This window comes from Cyprinodon variegatus, unplaced genomic scaffold (genome assembly GCF_000732505.1).
Source record: "Cyprinodon variegatus isolate N-32 unplaced genomic scaffold, C_variegatus-1.0 Scaffold545, whole genome shotgun sequence".
In the NCBI taxonomy this organism is placed as follows: Eukaryota; Metazoa; Chordata; class Actinopteri; order Cyprinodontiformes; family Cyprinodontidae; genus Cyprinodon; species Cyprinodon variegatus.
The window spans coordinates 94559-114285 of record NW_015150998.1 but is presented as its reverse complement, the minus strand read 5'-3'; the positions used below and the strand labels follow the sequence as shown (position 1 = coordinate 114285).

Below are 19727 nucleotides of genomic sequence, written 5' to 3'. Positions count from 1 at the left end.
AAAGTCAGAATTCTGACTTTTTTTTTATTCCCCCCAGTGGCCCTTATGCTCTTCCATAATTTACCGCTAGAATTAACCAGAAGGTTTTTCAATAGTTAAAAGCTGCTTTCTATGGCTCTTTATCCCCCAGAACCAAATCCTCTCCAACTGTTTTGATGAGGATAATGATCAACTCAAAGAACATGCCAGAATCAAGTACAGCAGACAGCTTTCTCTCTATTGGCAATATTTTAATATTGGATACCAACAGTCTAAAGTTGTGACAATTGATATTGATGGTGTTTAGATTATATTACAACAGTCAATGTATTTTAAATATTCACCATCTCTTTTTTTAACAGCTAATATTGACTAAAACATGTTACAATAGATGCTAATCACAAATTACTTTGAAAATTGATGTTTTCCCTTTTTATCCTGGAGTGACTGTATTAAGTCAAAGGTGTTGGTGGTTCTGACTTGTGAGGGAGAAAAAAAAATTTACACCAACACACAAGCTTTGACGTGAGCTTTCTCTGCATGGCAGTCAATCATATTCCCCAGAAGGAAGATGTTTTTCAGCTGATATTCAGTGACATACTAGCTTTCATGGTAAGGCTTCTTGTGCTCAGTAAGAAGGGACCGGCACAAGCTGCTCACAGCCCAACTAGTTTTATATCAGACTGTCAGCTTCTTCAGTCAGAAGGAAACTTTCCCTTTTCAAGTAGTTTACAGCAACAATGGTGCTAAATAGCATATAAATCTAATATTGCATTGCTAGTGTTCAGGAAGATGAACACATTACATAAAGATGACGCCTACTGCATGTTTGAAGCTCTTGCAGATCAATGCAACACCTGAAATAAACCCTGCTTCTTTTGGCTTTCTATTCAGACAGATGAGCAAATACTTTCCCTGTAGTGTTTAATGGCTCGCAACTGCAATAAATAGAAGTTCATTTACAAAGCGCAACACCCCAGGCTAAAAGTACAAATGTTATTGCTGAGTGATATTTCACTACTATGGCACTGAGAAAAGAGGACACTGATGAAGGCAGACCCACAAAGCACACAGCAAGTCTGTTTTACACTTCATGGTTTGGAAAGGAACTTTCTTTGGTCCGATGGTTGAAGTCAGTGGATTCAACTCCCCATTGGCAGGTTACTGTACTTGTGCCTCCAGCAAATTGCTGGGGACCAGCTGCACCTGCAGGGGGCTGCAGCCACTGAGGGGCCGCAGGGCGTCGGCTCCCAGGTAGGCCAACAGCAGCTCAGAACGCCGGTGCAGGAGATGGAGCATGTCCTCTGCCAGGGTCTCCACTGAGGAGTAACGCACTTTATCCAGGTCAAAAACGTCCTTCAGGAAGTGAAGCACCTGGTCCTGCAGGACAGACAAAAGATGAGCTTCATGATAAAAACATAGCTGCCCTCGACTTTATGGCATTTTATAACACAACCAAAAATCTTCAATGTATTTTAGAGGAATCCACATATGACTCAATCTCGGTATAAATAAAAGCTATTATGTTAAGGCCTCAGGAGTGAATCTGTTGACAAGACAACTATAAGCTGACCTTAAAGAAGCAGCAGAACTCGTGCAGAGAGCTCTTTGGGCCCAGGAAGCCCCACGCCAGGACTGGGCTGATCTGTTCACACACCGTGTAGAAATGGGCGATGAAGCCGTTGGACACCTAGAAAAAAAGTCCAGACAGAGAGGAATTTGGGAGGAAAAAAGGCTCAGTCTTGCCGTAAAAGAAAAAAACTAAGACTCATACCTTCAAGTGCTGTCTCTTCTGCTTCAGTACCGACCAGCAGCTTGATGCCACTGCCTATAAAATGAAACCGATTAACAGAATGCCTGAAACACAAAATTTTTTTGCAGGCTGTGAAAACTAGTCTTTAAATCACCGTTTCTTTAAAGGAGCTGTTAAGCCAGCGGTTGTTGATCACGTTCTGGATGGAGATGGGAGGATTTTCCAGGTCCTCAAAGGAATCCATCAGGATAAAGTCCAGAACAACGTCATAGAAGTTTAAATGCCTAACCTGGTGAGAAAGGGTGTGAAACATATTAAACCAAAATAGAAAAATGAGAATCTCAGCTTTTTTTTAATGCTGTTAGGAGTGATTAATATCAAAAATAGTTTTCCAACACACCCCTCTAGAAGCGAGTTCCAACTCTGTGTCTTCCCAATGATCCGTTTGCTCCAGAAAGAAAATCAACTCCTCAAACACTTCTTCAAATCTTTTTGGACTCTAAAAAAAACAGAAAGTCGCCCATAAGAGGAGAACGTCACCAACATTAAAGAGAACTCCAGACATGAGCCATGTTTTAGACCTTACTTTCTGAGCTTTGACTATTATTGAAGACAGGATTTTCTTCCCAGTGTCAGCAAGGAATGTTCTAGTCGACCTGTCGCTCAAAATGAGCTAAAGAAAAAAAAAATAATTATACAATGGACAATCTTTTCAAGACAAACAGATTAAACTGCAGCAGATTCCAGTATGGCATCTGAGATGAAGTTAGAGCGTACCTCACATGCTTGCCGAACACAGTGCAGCTTAGCCAGGAAGTCCAAGTCGCCGAGACACTCCAGTATTTCAGTTCTAAAAAAAATAAGATCAATCAGAAAAAATAATTCAGATAACGCCACCAAAAACATCTGATGCTTGTATGAGCATAAAAGAAAATAATCTCAGTTGTTTCTCTGGTTCTCTAATGGTTGAGAGAATATAGCTGAAGTTAAAATTGGACCATGTCATGCAGAGCTTTTCATCAGTCCCAAACTGAAAAAGCACAACAGTGGATTTTTTCCATTTATTTAAAGGTATAGTGGAGGATGTTTTTTCCAGGTGCTTCATCTAAATAAGTGGTCCTCCGAGGTGACAGTGGGAAGCCCGACCTGTGCACTGAAAGCACAGGTCGGGCTTCCCACTGTTACCTCGGCTGCAAAGCTTCTACTCGACGGGTAAAGTTTGGCATGCTCTTTGGAGAAATCCATTTCACACTGCTAGTAAAAGTTATCTACCTCTACACTGTAACATTTCAGGGAAGTAAAGTTTTTTGTAATTTGGATCGTTAGTAGTTAAACGGTGGCCACAGATCCTAATTTAGCGTGCAAACATGTCCAAATTTCCATTGCAGCACCCAGATACACATACAAGCTTGTCATGATATTTTTGAATGTTCCAGTAGTATTATTTGCAGGAAACTTCTTATATATAAATATGGGTGAGATGAGATCCACCCGAGCGACCGGCTTATTACATCCCCACACCTCCTAGAGGAGAAATGGGCTCATGCATGCTCTCACACGCATTTAATAGGCGTTCTCTCTCGCCAGCGGGTACAGGGTTGTGCATGTGCATTTATTTTATTTTTGTTTTTAAATTCCCGAAAATCCTCCACTATACCTTTTAAGGTCCATTACACAGCTTTAAAAGGTAACTTTTTCCTTTTCCGATTCATGCCCTTAAAATTCCCAGAAATGTAAAATTAGCTCCCCTTTATAGGCTGCATTATTCAGTTCATTAGAGTGATCAGGGCTGAACTGGGCATGGCTAGGATGTGCTGTAAACTCTTATTCACCTGACTGCTTTGCTGCAGCATGAAAACAAGGCAGATGGTTTGTAAAGATATATCACTACAAAGTATCAGTGCACCTCAAACCCCACCAGTCTAAACTCAGTCTCCACACAAGTATAAGAAACAAAAATGTTTGTCTAGTGTGATGAAAAGGGCCACGTTTGAGTCTGATCTCATGGAATAAGGATAAATAAGCTTTTCACACGGACGAGCTCAGGCCTGTCCTGGATGTGTTCCTTTTTTGATAAAAGGATAAGATGCTCAGATAACATAATATCTCTAGACTCATGCAGTTGCACACGTTTTTTTTCCCCAGTCTCTATTGCGTGTGTAAAACGGCGGCGTCTTTTCAACTGCTTGTCTTGCGCTATGCTCCTTTAGACCTCATTTGTAATATTGAACACTAGCAGAAAACAGCCCAGATTCAACCTGCTAATGGAAATGATGGTGCAATTCTACACTATTGTTACTCATACATCTCTGGTACGGTTGTGCCTCCGATGAAGAGGACATGGAGCTCCAGGGTGTCGTCTGATATGCAGAAAACATGATTAACTACAATCTGGCCCCCTTAAACAACCTGCCTGTCTCCAGGACTTTAACGTGTAGCAGATCCCTCTCTCCCTGACTGTTTGAGGCTTGCTGTGATAAATCGGGATGTAAACAATGCGGCACAGGAACCGTTTCTTCTCAGCTGGAGATTAACGGTTTAAATTCTCCCAGGAAAAAAGGATTGTTAAAACAAACTTATATTTTTATATCGCAGGTAACAATCCTTTGATCAAACAACTAGAAAGTTTGGATTATAAATTCCAAAGAAAGCTGAATAAGATGGATTTAGAAGGGGAAAGGCTGAAAAATCCAGCAAGAACTCTTTCTCTCTGGGTTTTTCATGGCCTCTCTCACTTTTTCAGGGATTTAACTGAAAGTTCCAAACTATTTTCAGCTGAGCTTTGAACCACTTCCTCTAAAGTGGGGAACATCTTAACACCAATCTAAAACAGCATCCCAGACAATCCCTACAGGCTTTGAGGCTGATAAAGTTCCCTCTAACTCCTGAGGATTCTTACCGAAGCACCCTGCAGGAAATCTTGCCCTCCTCGGCCATCTGCAGCGCCTCCTCGTAAAAAGGATGATGTCCCAGAGGAAAAGTGCTCCTCAGATCTCTGTGCTCCGACATCTGAGCCAAACAGAAACAGTTTCCATTTTAGATACTGTAGAGGTAAAAATAACATTTTCTAGGCATGTTAAAATTCTCCAGGTTTATCAACTTTTCACAAAGAAAAGAAATATTGCTGATGCCCAACATCCAAATGCATTAAACTAGACAAAGAAGGGCTTTCTGTGGTCTTCGGGTAAAATATTAGCATGGTCTTTGTTGCTTAGAGGAATGAAAAAAACTTAATACATCTGCTGTAAAGTATTCCTCATTAAAAGATGGTATTTATCTCCATCCGCTTTATTGACAGTAAACACTGGAAAGAAAATTTACAAAGGGATACACCTTAAAACAGACATCACAGAGCTTGATACACCACTAAAATGTGATAATAGACGATATCAGGGTTGAGGCTCAGAGTGACTGCTAAAACGGCTAAAAACTCAAGTTCACAAAGACTTCCTAAATCCAAGAAATCCAGTAAAACAAACAAAAAAAAAAATCAATACCGTTTGTAAAGGTAAAGGAAAACGAGGCAGTTAAAGTTTTTTCACAAAACAGAAATGGGATGAATATACCACATAAACAATGCCAGACTCACATTCTCTTTCTTTACAATCATTTCCTCACAGTCTGCTCCAGTACTTAAGGTGCCACAGGTATTTTAAGTTTTTTATATAAACCCATGTCCACTAAGATTCTTTGTCAAACATTTAAAACCCTCCTCTGAACCCTTTACCTAATAAAAATAAAAAATCCAAACTAGAATCTCTTCAAGATAATTATTCCTAACAAGCAGTTTATTTCTGCACTCTGTGGTTCAAGGCTAACAATAGCACCGGATGCTAAGCTCGAGCCCCTACGGAGAGTTAATGAGAAAAGAAGATAAACCAGTTTCTGGTTATCAGCGGGTGGTGAAGCTGCAGCTATTCCAGTCAACCTCATGCTGCAGATCAGTCGTCGCTACAAGGTTAAAGACGCATTTAGACGTTTTCCATGTTTACTGGAATTCCTCGTTTCGATGCCATTAGATGCATCAATCAGAAACAAAAGCTCGTGTACAGTAAAAATAAAATAAAACTTGATGAGTGAGATATTAAAGTCCAAAACTGTTTTAAAAGAATGAGATCTGGTTTAATGGAGTGCCATTAATAACATTCACAGTAAAAAAAATTACAAAAACTCCCATGAAAGGTGCCGTAGGTGATCTTGGAAAAAACGGTTCCAACAAGCTTGGATTACGGACATAAAAAAGGCTTTCCAGCCGCCACGGCGAGCCGCGAGGAGGCGACCGGGCCTTAGGCTGCTGTTGAATGGGATTCCTAGTGACAACACCCTGCCTGTCTACGGGGGTCTGAGAAATAATATTTGAAGGAAAAATAGATTCAGACTACTTTTTACAGACCGATCACAGCAAATATAGCTGCTATTGTTCCAGGCAAAGAAAGGATAGGGTAGCTCTGCCCAACACGCATCACACCCACTTTTTCCATCGCGCAGCCAGAGCAGCAAAGATGCTTCAGCCGCGCGTCAGAACTAAACTTGTACAAGCATAAAAAATGAAGCAGCAAGCCCGTTTTTGCTGCGCTTGCTGCTTTAGGTGTGAATAGGGTGACCAGATGTCTTCTTTTTCCGGGACATGTCCTAATTTTCATACCGAATAAAAAATGTTCGGGGGAATTTCAAATTCGTCCAGGATTTTGGTCGACTACAGTGCAGCAGAACCGAGCCGTGAGCTCCGGGGCTGGAGACAGAGCGACGGGGTCCTGCACGAGCATTGGGGGGTCGATTCGTTCACGTGTCAGGATACACGCACAGGGGTGAGGGACAAGAAGACGTCCATGATTGACGTGTTAGGAACCAATCCTGTACAACGGACAGTCTTTTGTGATTGGTTGAGGTTAGTCATTGATTTATCACTGTAGCATGGACCATTTATTTTAGTTTCACTTCCAGACTTTCTATTTCACTGCTGTGGGGAGATCTTTAAGCCACATGGTAAAGAAATGCGTTAGAAAATATCTCCTACTGCATCTTTAAATGAAGAAGAATCTAAAATATTTACTTCACTCAGAGAGTCTGCAGAGAAATGTTTTGTGTTTCCTACCTCGGCTGCAGACACAAAAGAGTCATTTGAAGCGATGCTGAGGCTGTCTCTAAGACAGACGTCGTCCAGGTCCTCTCTGGCCAGAAGGTCCGCCATTTGATCTGTTGGGGTGGAGGGCATAAAAATATTCACAAAGCTCTGGAGTTTGAGGCGTTTCCAGTATTGGCATATGGCTCTAAACTGAGTTTCTTTGCATATAGAATCTGTAAATGCAGGGAGATATATCACACTATATTTGTTCTCTGCACTTCATTTCCTGACGACTTTTTCTGCATCAAACTGATCAAAAAGTGGAGATAAAAACCCTCTAACATGAAACATGGAGTTCATTTCTGCAAATGTGACTTCTACGCATTCATTTTTAAATTCTAGACAAATTCTGAATCTATGCTGGCAAAATAAGCAAATTTATAACAGTTTTATAGACATTGACATGAAAAGATAAATGGATGAATAGATAGAAAAACAGAAAGATGGACAAAAATGGATGAGCAGATTGTTGGGGCAGGAAAGGAGAGATTAATAAACTGACAAAGAAGGATGATAGACAAACTAATGGATTAAAGAAACGGGATATATATATAATACAATTTAAAAATAAACTAATGGACAGATTGATAAACAAACAACTTTAAAGGACAAATTGAAAAAGCAAACCCACTGCATTTAGAGCTGAATACATATTTCAGATTAACCCTGCAGAGTTCAGACAGCCTTTGGATGAGACAGACAAGGACTACAGCTTTGCTCTGTGAAGAATGACACAGCTGCATATGTGACTCACCCTGGCTGCTGCTGTGGGACGAAGGCTCCGACATTCCCAGCACTCCCTCAAACTCCTCCTGCAGGCGATAAGCCCGCTGCAGCAGAGACTTCAGCCTGAGGATAAACTCTGCGCTGATGACGTCCTGAACAGAGGAGAGGCACAGTCAATCGTTAACGATGCAGACAGGAACTGGCTGAGCACTGTCCTAATATCCACCCTCTTTATTTAACCTAAGACTTGATAGCCTCAGAAATGTTTTTAAGTCCTTTACTACCGATCGACCCATACAGCTTCTATAAAGCTCAGTCTAATCTAAGGTTGTCAAAAATATTGATTCTCCAAAAAGCATAAGTTCTAATACAGCCTATCTGGATATGACGAAACATTTATTTGGTATGGTACTGATACTAGCGTCAAGGGTTTCTTTGAACAGTTTTGCCATTGTTAATTTTAGATGTGAGGATTTGTTACACGTTAAAAGAATAATTCCTCAGATGACCTTAAAATAAAACCAGATTGTGTTATATTTGGGTTAACTATTTTGCATTTATTTGAACACTTGAATCTGCAGAGAATGTATATGCCATGCTGAAAAAAAGGATGAGTTTTTCATGTTAATAAAAATATTTTTTTATCCCTTTAATCATTTGTCATATTTTTATTCCAATGTTATCGAGTATTAAGTACTCTCCTAGGTGTCAATGTTAAGTTTTAAATTAAAACGTAGTAACAACCCCAGTCTAACTGATTCTATGCGTGATGTTGATAGTTTTGGACTAATTCTTAAGGGGGTCATAGAATGATTCTATAGGGTATTTGGTGCTGGTCCTTAAGGTCTCTGAATAGGGTGTGTAACATTGGTTGGGCTGAAAAAAGCATATTTGCTGTTCTATGAGCCCAAATCCAAGCCTGGTTAAAAGCCCCAGAATGAAATGACAGGTTTTCTTCATTTATGGTATGCTCATGAATATTTAGATGAGCGGTGCGCTGATTGGTTGGTTTACAATGAGTGAAGCTGCTGAGCAAAGACACATCATAGCAACAAGTACTCATTGAAACATCAAATTGTTGATATGGTAGGGTGACCAGAGGTCCTCTTTTTCCCAGACATATCCTACTTTTCATACCTAAAAAAATGTCCGGGGGGAATTTCAAAATCGTCTGGGATTTTGGTCAAATACAGTTCAGCAGAACCGAGCCGTCAGCTCCGGGGCTGGTCCGGGAACTCCGGCGGACAGGGGGGAGGGAGCCGGCAGGGGACGGAAGCCGCAACCCCGTGGGCAGGGGGAAGCACGGTAAGGCAGGCGGTGGGGCGCATACCATCACTGGGTCGTGTTCGGTTGCTCCATCCCCGGCCGCCAGGGTTCCCAGACCAGCCCCTGAGCTCACGGCTCGGTTTGAATGCCAGTCAGGAGCCCAGCAGCCTTCACCCAAACTTTGCAGGAATCTTCTGATAGACAAAAATAATCCATGCCTGTCCAGTCTTCAGATCCTTGTGAAGACTGTGAAAATTTTCCCCTTTTCTCCGTGCAGCCTGGAACACTGCATTTACGATAGTGAACCAGTGGGCTGGTCTGTATGTCAATTTCAGTGTGTGACAAAAGTACAGGCCAGAGCCAAATAAGGCAACATCCCCGAGTTAGCATCAATTCGGCGCTTCGTCTGAATTCGCCCGTTTTATGGTGGAAGTTTAGAATTGTGAGATTTGCAGAGAAAGGAGGTGTTGATGGGGTTTGAACTTCTCTGTACGTCCATTTCCCCCACTGAACTATCGTTATTCATCTATGACAATGTAAACTCAGTTTTGCATTCTATGACCCCTTTAAGCCGATATTGCTTTTTCTTCCTCCATTTACATGGTAAAATTTACATATAGATGGAAAATGTCACATAATTCTGAGGGGAAAAAAAAACACCATTCATTAACGAATCAAACAAACCCTAACAACAGATACAGTAAAAAGAAAATGCAGCTCCAATTTAAATGTATGGCTTCAATTGGTGACAAGTAATGGAATTAAGTTTGCACAAAGTAATTTACTTTTTCGACTTAATTTATTAAGTTGGATCAACTTGATTCAATTACTTGTTACAACTGAAGAAATGAATTTAAGTTGGTGCTTCTTTTTAGAGAAGCTGCTCTCTCCGTTAGGAGGCTCTACCGCAAAATTTCCTAAGAAGATTTAAAGTTCATTCTCCTTTCGCCCTTAGGGTCCTGATGCATTAACATTACTGCTCTATTTGTCCACAACAACTGAGAAATGGGCTCTGGTGCCACAGGAACATGTGTTCAATGTGATTTACCTCCATGCTCTGTTCAGCAATTGCATCTCCAGCTCCTGTTTTGACGGAGGTGCAGATGGCGTCTTCGTCCCCCTGTCTGCTCCTGAACGTCAGCGCCTCCTCCCAGTGCTGCAGCGCCTCCTCAAATAAATCCATGCCTGGGAGAGAATACACACGCTCTAACATCAGGCGGTCTACTGTTATGACAAATTAAAAGCTCATTATTAAAAGGCAGCGTGTCCTCACCCATAAGGTAGAGATTTTCAGGTGTAGTAACAGACAAGTTGACCACGCTGCACACATCAGCATCCCTCCCTCCTTCCCAACTGATGGATTCATTTGCACAGGTGCTGCTGCTGGACGAGTTCACACTTTTTACCTTGTGACACAAAGAGGACGCTTACCCCTCAAACAATTACAGAATCTCACACAGTAATAGCAAAATAATTGTAGGGATTCGTGTTTTAAATCCAGAGAAGTGAATCTGGTTTTGTTCATGTAAAATGACGGGAGGTTTACCGAAGCCAGGCTCATCATAGACCCGGATAGTTTACTGTAGTCTCTGGTGGTGAGAACCAGCCCAGAACCAGCTGAGCTGCCATTCTTGGAGTTGAAGGAGACGCTGATGTCTTGGCTGGTGTTATCTAAGGAGATAAAGTTTAAACAGAAAAAGATGTTACTGACTAAACAGAGAAATTGGCTTTTTAAATCAAACAACCTTTAGATTGAAAGGATTTGGTTGAAGTAGACAACTTTAAGTGTGAAGAAGTAAGGAAAAATGACACAAAAGACTCAAGCCTTAGTTTTTTGTTTTTTTTTGGTTTAATGCTNCGCTACAAGGTTAAAGACGCATTTAGACGTTTTCCATGTTTACTGGAATTCCTCGTTTCGATGCCATTAGATGCATCAATCAGAAACAAAAGCTCGTGTACAGTAAAAATAAAATAAAACTTGATGAGTGAGATATTAAAGTCCAAAACTGTTTTAAAAGAATGAGATCTGGTTTAATGGAGCGCCATTAATAATATTCACAGTAAAAAAAATTACAAAAACTCCCATGAAAGGTGCCGTAGGTGATCTTGGAAAAAACGGTTCCAACAAGCTTGGATTACGGACATAAAAAAGGCTTTCCAGCCGCCACGGCGAGCCGCGAGGAGGCGACCGGGCCTTAGGCTGCTGTTGAATGGGATTCCTAGTGACAACACACCGCCCATCTACGGGGGTCGGAGAAATAATATTTGAAGGCAGTACAAATAGATTTAAACTACTTTTTACAGACCGATCACAGCAAAAATAGCTGCCATTGTTCCAGGCAAAGAAAGGATAGGGTAGCTCTGCCCAACACGCATCACACCCACTTTTTCCATCGCGCAGCCAGAGCAGCAAAGATGCTTCAGCCGCGCGTCAGAACTAAACTTGTACAAGCATAAAAAATGAAGCAGCAAGCCCGTTTTTGCTGCGCTTGCTGCTTTAGGTGTGAATAGGGTGACCAGATGTCTTCTTTTTCCGGGACATGTCCTAATTTTCATACCGAATAAAAAATGTTCGGGGGAATTTCAAATTCGTCCAGGATTTTGGTCGACTACAGTGCAGCAGAACCGAGCCGTGAGCTCCGGGGCTGGAGACAGAGCGACGGGGTCCTGCACGAGCATTGGGGGGTCGATTCGTTCACGTGTCAGGATACACGCACAGGGGTGAGGGACAAGAAGACGTCCATGATTGACGTGTTAGGAACCAATCCTGTACAACGGACAGTCTTTTGTGATTGGTTGAGGTTAGTCATTGATTTATCACTGTAGCATGGACCATTTATTTTAGTTTCACTTCCAGACTTTCTATTTCACTGCTGTGGGGAGATCTTTAAGCCACATGGTAAAGAAATGCGTTAGAAAATATCTCCTACTGCATCTTTAAATGAAGAAGAATCTAAAATATTTACTTCACTCAGAGAGTCTGCAGAGAAATGTTTTGTGTTTCCTACCTCGGCTGCAGACACAAAAGAGTCATTTGAAGCGATGCTGAGGCTGTCTCTAAGACAGACGTCGTCCAGGTCCTCTCTGGCCAGAAGGTCCGCCATTTGATCTGTTGGGGTGGAGGGCATAAAAATATTCACAAAGCTCTGGAGTTTGAGGCGTTTCCAGTATTGGCATATGGCTCTAAACTGAGTTTCTTTGCATATAGAATCTGTAAATGCAGGGAGATATATCACACTATATTTGTTCTCTGCACTTCATTTCCTGACGACTTTTTCTGCATCAAACTGATCAAAAAGTGGAGATAAAAACCCTCTAACATGAAACATGGAGTTCATTTCTGCAAATGTGACTTCTACGCATTCATTTTTAAATTCTAGACAAATTCTGAATCTATGCTGGCAAAATAAGCAAATTTATAACAGTTTTATAGACATTGACATGAAAAGATAAATGGATGAATAGATAGAAAAACAGAAAGATGGACAAAAATGGATGAGCAGATTGTTGGGGCAGGAAAGGAGAGATTAATAAACTGACAAAGAAGGATGATAGACAAACTAATGGATTAAAGAAACGGGATATATATATAATACAATTTAAAAATAAACTAATGGACAGATTGATAAACAAACAACTTTAAAGGACAAATTGAAAAAGCAAACCCACTGCATTTAGAGCTGAATACATATTTCAGATTAACCCTGCAGAGTTCAGACAGCCTTTGGATGAGACAGACAAGGACTACAGCTTTGCTCTGTGAAGAATGACACAGCTGCATGTGACTCACCCTGGCTGCTGCTGTGGGACGAAGGCTCCGACATTCCCAGCACTCCCTCAAACTCCTCCTGCAGGCGATAAGCCCGCTGCAGCAGAGACTTCAGCCTGAGGATAAACTCTGCGCTGATGACGTCCTGAACAGAGGAGAGGCACAGTCAATCGTTAACGATGCAGACAGGAACTGGCTGAGCACTGTCCTAATATCCACCCTCTTTATTTAACCTAAGACTTGATAGCCTCAGAAATGTTTTTAAGTCCTTTACTACCGATCGACCCATACAGCTTCTATAAAGCTCAGTCTAATCTAAGGTTGTCAAAAATATTGATTCTCCAAAAAGCATAAGTTCTAATACAGCCTATCTGGATATGACGAAACATTTATTTGGTATGGTACTGATACTAGCGTCAAGGGTTTCTTTGAACAGTTTTGCCATTGTTAATTTTAGATGTGAGGATTTGTTACACGTTAAAAGAATAATTCCTCAGATGACCTTAAAATAAAACCAGATTGTGTTATATTTGGGTTAACTATTTTGCATTTATTTGAACACTTGAATCTGCAGAGAATGTATATGCCATGCTGAAAAAAAGGATGAGTTTTTCATGTTAATAAAAATATTTTTTTATCCCTTTAATCATTTGTCATATTTTTATTCCAATGTTATCGAGTATTAAGTACTCTCCTAGGTGTCAATGTTAAGTTTTAAATTAAAACGTAGTAACAACCCCAGTCTAACTGATTCTATGCGTGATGTTGATAGTTTTGGACTAATTCTTAAGGGGGTCATAGAATGATTCTATAGGGTATTTGGTGCTGGTCCTTAAGGTCTCTGAATAGGGTGTGTAACATTGGTTGGGCTGAAAAAAGCATATTTGCTGTTCTATGAGCCCTAATGCAAGCCTGGTTAAAAGCCCCAGAATGAAATGACAGGTTTTCTTCATTTATGGTATGCTCATGAATATTTAGATGAGCTGTGCGCTGATTGGTTGGTTTACAATGAGTGAAGCTGCTGAGCAAAGACACATCATAGCAACAAGTACTCATTGAAACATCAAATTGTTGATATGGTAGGGTGACCAGAGGTCCTCTTTTTCCCAGACATATCCTACTTTTCATACCTAAAAAAATGTCCGGGGGGAATTTCAAAATCGTCTGGGATTTTGGTCAAATACAGTTCAGCAGAACCGAGCCGTCAGCTCCGGGGCTGGTCCGGGAACTCCGGCGGACAGGGGGGAGGGAGCCGGCAGGGGACGGAAGCCGCAACCCCGTGGGCAGGGGGAAGCACGGTAAGGCAGGCGGTGGGGCGCATACCATCACTGGGTCGTGTTCGGTTGCTCCATCCCCGGCCGCCAGGGTTCCCAGACCAGCCCCTGAGCTCACGGCTCGGTTTGAATGCCAGTCAGGAGCCCAGCAGCCTTCACCCAAACTTTGCAGGAATCTTCTGATAGACAAAAATAATCCATGCCTGTCCAGTCTTCAGATCCTTGTGAAGACTGTGAAAATTTTCCCCTTTTCTCCGTGCAGCCTGGAACACTGCATTTACGATGGTGAACCAGTGGGATGGTCTGTATGTCAATTTCAGTGTGTGACAAAAGTACAGGCCAGAGCCAAATAAGGCAACATCCCCGAGTTAGCATCAATTCGGCGCTTCGTCTGAATTCGCCCGTTTTATGGTGGAAGTTTAGAATTGTGAGATTTGCAGAGAAAGGAGGTGTTGATGGGGTTTGAACTTCTCTGTACGTCCATTTCCCCCACTGAACTATCGTTATTCATCTATGACAATGTAAACTCAGTTTTGCATTCTATGACCCCTTTAAGCCGATATTGCTTTTTCTTCCTCCATTTACATGGTAAAATTTACATATAGATGGAAAATGTCACATAATTCTGAGGGGAAAAAAAAACACCATTCATTAACGAATCAAACAAACCCTAACAACAGATACAGTAAAAAGAAAATGCAGCTCCAATTTAAATGTATGGCTTCAATTGGTGACAAGTAATGGAATTAAGTTTGCACAAAGTAATTTACTTTTTCGACTTAATTTATTAAGTTGGATCAACTTGATTCAATTACTTGTTACAACTGAAGAAATGAATTTAAGTTGGTGCTTCTTTTTAGAGAAGCTGCTCTCTCCGTTAGGAGGCTCTACCGCAAAATTTCCTAAGAAGATTTAAAGTTCATTCTCCTTTCGCCCTTAGGGTCCTGATGCATTAACATTACTGCTCTATTTGTCCACAACAACTGAGAAATGGGCTCTGGTGCCACAGGAACATGTGTTCAATGTGATTTACCTCCATGCTCTGTTCAGCAATTGCATCTCCAGCTCCTGTTTTGACGGAGGTGCAGATGGCGTCTTCGTCCCCCTGTCTGCTCCTGAACGTCAGCGCCTCCTCCCAGTGCTGCAGCGCCTCCTCAAATAAATCCATGCCTGGGAGAGAATACACACGCTCTAACATCAGGCGGTCTACTGTTATGACAAATTAAAAGCTCATTATTAAAAGGCAGCGTGTCCTCACCCATAAGGTAGAGATTTTCAGGTGTAGTAACAGACAAGTTGACCACGCTGCACACATCAGCATCCCTCCCTCCTTCCCAACTGATGGATTCATTTGCACAGGTGCTGCTGCTGGACGAGTTCACACTTTTTACCTTGTGACACAAAGAGGACGCTTACCCCTCAAACCATTACAGCATTTCACACAGTAATAGGAAATAATTGTAGGTATTCCTGTTTTAAAATCCAGAGAAGTGAATCTGGTTTTGTTCATGTAAAATGACGGGAGGTTTACCGAAGCCAGGCTCATCATAGACCCGGATAGTTTACTGTAGTCTCTGGTGGTGAGAACCAGCCCGGAACCAGCTGAGCTGCCATTCTTGGAGTTGAAGGAGACGCTGATGTCTTGGCTGGTGTTATCTAAGGAGATAAAGTTTAAACAGAAAAAGATGTTACTGACTAAACAGAGAAATTGGCTTTTAAATCAAACAACCTTTAGATTGAAAGGATTTGGTTGAAGTAGACAACTTTAAGTGTGAAGAAGTAATGAAAAACGACACAAAAGATTCGAGCCTTTAACTGCGCTAATGAAATTATGTAGAAACAAGGAAATGGCTTTATGTACTAAGAGGAGCCTCAGAGTCAACAGGAATATGCTGGAGCATCAGGAAAACTTACCGTTTTCTGCAGCAGCTGGGGAGACCAACTCGAAAGCAGCCTGGTCCCACTGACCCTTCTTTTTGCCCTTCCTCCTTTTAAAGCGGCGAGCGAGGAAGAGGAGTGAGATGGTACCCAAGGTTGTGGCTGCCACCAGCTTCTTGGTGCCGGCGCTGACGCTCACCTGGAGGACAGAAACCCTTAACAATTAATTATATATATATGTATATATACACACCATTAAAATTACAGTGGTTAGGATTTTGGCTTCAGCATGCTAATGCCAACATGGCTAACAGGTTCTTGTTCTTAAAACATTGAGATTTGGCCCAAAGTCATTTATAACAACATTTTAAAATTGTACATTTTAACCCTTTTAGTATTTAGAATTCAAAAAGCACAAGTTTTAAAACTTAAAAATGTATTTATGACTCAACAGGAAACTTTTCATATTCATATCCTAGGTATATTATGTTGAGATAATATTTTAGAGATAAAAACTTTACACTCAAAAATCCCTATTAATGCAAATATAAAATATATATATATATTTCTACTGGGGAAGTCAGCTTTGAGTGTTGAATCTGCAAAACCAGAACCATATAGTAAAACTGTCTATTTCTAAAACATTAACCAAATATTAACTATAAATAAAAAAAACAGTTGATTTATAGAAATTAAAATACAGTAGTCCTAAATCCTTTATTATCACAGAATCTGTCTGGCAGGATATGATGCCAATGCTGTGCCGGACTTTTGGAGCAAATGAAGATGATGTCTGCTTCCAATGATCTGAACAATGAATCATTTAATATCACCAAATATATATATATATATATATATATATATATATATGTAGACAGCCTTTTATCTGCTTCTTCTTTTTTCTATAACAAGAGTCACAAACTAATTTACGTCCCAGTCACTTATGTGACAAAGTGTCCAGCGGTTTAAACAATCAAAGCATTGAAAGAAGTATGACGCTGAATGTTGGTACAGTGCTGTGTGTTGATCTTATTTATGCAAAGGAAAAGAGCTTCTATCTGACGAATGAAAGCTCTCCCTTCTTTCAAACCAGACACTGCAGCTTTTTTCCCTCCTAATTACCAAAGTCTGTGCTGATGTTAAATGCAAACCACGATGCTCTACATCTTCTATCACCAATTTTTACTGACTGATAATCCCAGAATACTTTCAATAAGAGCTTCGTAACTATGGAAATCATTAAACCTTGCTTATATAATTTCAGAAAGCCTGAAAAACCTTCTGAATGTGTATTTAAACACAGAGTGAGATGGCTGGGCAAAGAGACTGTGCTTCTAAATATTATATTTATAATAATAATTAATTAATTAATTAATTATAATATGTTATATTTATACAATTAAAGCTTAAAAAAAGCTTAAACATGATGAAGAACATGCGTTTTATTGTCCTTTATAATAGACTGATTGCTTTATTAGTGGTGGAGCTCTGCACTTTTAAGACCTGCTAGAACCAGACTGCTCTAATCATATTAGACCAGCTTCATGACCTAAATCAAACAAATACTCCTGCCCTTTGGATAAACACAGAAATATAATGGTGACTAAAAGAAAATAGAGGCGTTTTCCTCACCTGAAACATATAAACAAAAGCAATGTGAAAGTTAAACTATTAAACTAAGAAAAGAAAAAAAAAAACAACCCTAAATAATGAAGTCACTTTAATTTACAAATTTCATTTACATGTCTTCCTTATTCTAATTCTAAATTAATTTCTTTAATTTATGAAAATTGTAAGTGTTCTTAGTTTTGATGTATTAAATAAACAGTTTATAAAAACTATATGATTTTTCATTTTGTCTGATCTCAAATCTAAGCCAATGAGAGGTAAATCTGATTTTTCTTTGTCTTAATTGATGCATTTCTATTCTGTCTTATTAAACTCTGCAATTTAGACTTAGACAACTTTTATTGTCATTTTGTATACAGCTTTGCATGAGCAGCAGCTTGGCAGTAAAATAAAGATTTCCATTCCTTAAAGTGCAACAGTGATGAAATGTAAACAGTGTGGGAGAAAAAAAAAAACATAGTGCAAAAACGCATTGATATTGATTGACAAATGTATAAATTGTTATGTGTAATTTGGTTAATGAAGGTGCAGCTATGTTTCTAAAAATGTGTTCACTAAAAGTTTATAGAATACCGGCATAGAGATCTCTACCAATAAATAAACACATGAACACTCATGCTCACCTGTGTCAGGGAGCTGTAGACGGACACTGGGAGGTCAACCATGCGCAGAGCAGCGGCTTTGATGGACAGCTGGGAGCTTGTCAGGGTTTCCTGTGTCATTTTGGCAGCACTTTATCCATGACTTGGCAACGAGTTGATGTTCACCGTCATTCCACCGGAGCCGCTGAGGACGACAGCAGCGGAGATTTAACCTCAGACAGCTCAGGGGGTATAAAGATGCCGTTATGTAAAGCCTCAGATGTTCAGTACGTGCAAATTCCAAAGGAAGCCTGAACTGGGATCAGTTTTAAGTGCAAACGGTTAACATTACAAAACATTTCGATAACATGAACACATTTTTTAACAATTACATGAAATGAAATCATGAATGATAACTTAAATAATCACAACATTTTCATTTTATCTTTACAGTATCATATCAAAGCAAACAAAGTATTACGTGTAATAAGAACTGGCTTACATGATGGGATCAGTAAAGTATGCAAGATCTAATTAGATTTGAGAAACTCCTGGCTAGACCACATGGCTCTATTACCCAACTGATTCTAACTTTTTAGTATAAGTCATAAATTCATAAGGTGAACTGTATCACTTATAAATTGCTGAGAAATTATACCAACATACCCCCCTCTGTTTTATATACATGAACCAATATGACACTATTAGATGTTTAAATAACAGTTGCAATAAAATACTAAAACCTGAAAGGCATCATCCACAAGATTCATACAATTTGCTAAGGAAATCTGCTTGTTTTTATTTTGGAATTTTGGCTTATAAATAATCTTAAATTGTCACATGAATTATAGTTAAAAAAAAATTAGCTACAACAAACATTGATGTAAAAAATTCACAGTCTATTTTAAATCTCGTAGAAATTCTATATCTGGTTCCATTAAAAGAATGAAAGAAGAAATAAATAAGCTCGTGATTAAAGATCCTATTTATTATTCACACACGTTTTTCTGGCAATATTTAATTTCTTTGCTAATTCTGCTATTATGGTTTATTCTAACCTTTATTTTAGTTTGGTGTTGTCACTAGCATTGGTTTAAAAACATAAAAAAATTATCTTATGATTTCATTCACTATTTCCACCAGATCATAACAAACATTAATTGGCTTTCGTAAAACTTAAAACTTGCATCTAATAAGCTACAGTGTTCTTTTAAATATTTTAAGCACATTTCAAACACAAAGGCTCGCTGGTGACATTGATATTCTGCCGCTGATAATTACATTAGCACATGTTTCAGCAATGATGGTAGCTAGAGGCTAACTCAGACAGCATGATAGCTAAATTATTTAAACTGGCAAAAAATAAACCGTATTACTGAATAAATATTTTCTAACTCCTGTATGAATGTGAAACGGGAAGAGTCAAACAAATATCACCGGTACATTATCTGCTTTCCTCCACAAGCTCCGCTCCCTTTCCCGGTTGCTTATCCGCTCCTGCGGCTGACCTCAGCAACAAGACGGGTGAAGGACTTGCGCCGCACGTGACGTAACGCTCTCCAACTGCAGGTTGTCCTTCAAAATAAAAGCACGCTCTTCTTCCTCTTTTCTATTATGGCGGATCGCAAGTAACTTTAAGGTGCATACCGCCACCTACTGTACATGAGTGTGTAGCAACATTACTTTACATTGAAATTCTATTTTTTTTTATTTTGTATTCTGTAGATAAATACATAATGCTTTCCTT

General features: G+C 39.8%; 1 protein-coding gene across 2 annotated transcripts; it reads right to left on the bottom strand.

Moving 5' to 3' along the window:
- Positions 1–18: 18 nt before the first annotated feature.
- On the bottom strand, positions 19–19524 carry fam73a (family with sequence similarity 73 member A). Of its 2 annotated transcripts, none has more exons than XM_015391508.1 (16): positions 19424–19524; positions 18023–18185; positions 15807–15969; positions 10396–10520; positions 10123–10255; positions 9898–10034; positions 7612–7735; positions 6828–6928; positions 4632–4741; positions 2510–2582; positions 2319–2405; positions 2133–2231; positions 1887–2021; positions 1754–1807; positions 1553–1669; positions 19–1359 (listed from the first exon to the last, which is right to left on the bottom strand). In XM_015391508.1, exons 2-16 carry the CDS (start codon positions 18119–18121, stop codon positions 1141–1143), a joined length of 1776 nt encoding a protein of 591 aa, XP_015246994.1. In that variant the 5' UTR covers positions 18122–18185; positions 19424–19524; the 3' UTR covers positions 19–1140. The 2 variants fall into 2 exon arrangements, with proteins under 2 accessions (XP_015246994.1, XP_015246995.1); XM_015391509.1 differs by having other exon boundaries at positions 19418–19518.
- Between the last annotated feature and the right edge of the window lie 203 nt (positions 19525–19727).

Excerpts from the sequence above, each read along its gene's own strand:
- fam73a (XM_015391508.1), bottom strand. The coding sequence starts at position 18,121 with ATGACACAGGAAACCCTGACAAGCTCCCAGCTGTCCATCAAAGCCGCT. Across the intron at positions 15,970-18,022 it reads TCTACAGCTCCCTGACACAG|GTGAGCGTCAGCGCCGGCAC; the intron begins GTGAGCATGAGT and ends TCTGTCCTCCAG. Across the intron at positions 7,736-9,897 it reads TTGCTGAACAGAGCATGGAG|GACGTCATCAGCGCAGAGTT; the intron begins GTAAATCACATT and ends TCCTCTGTTCAG.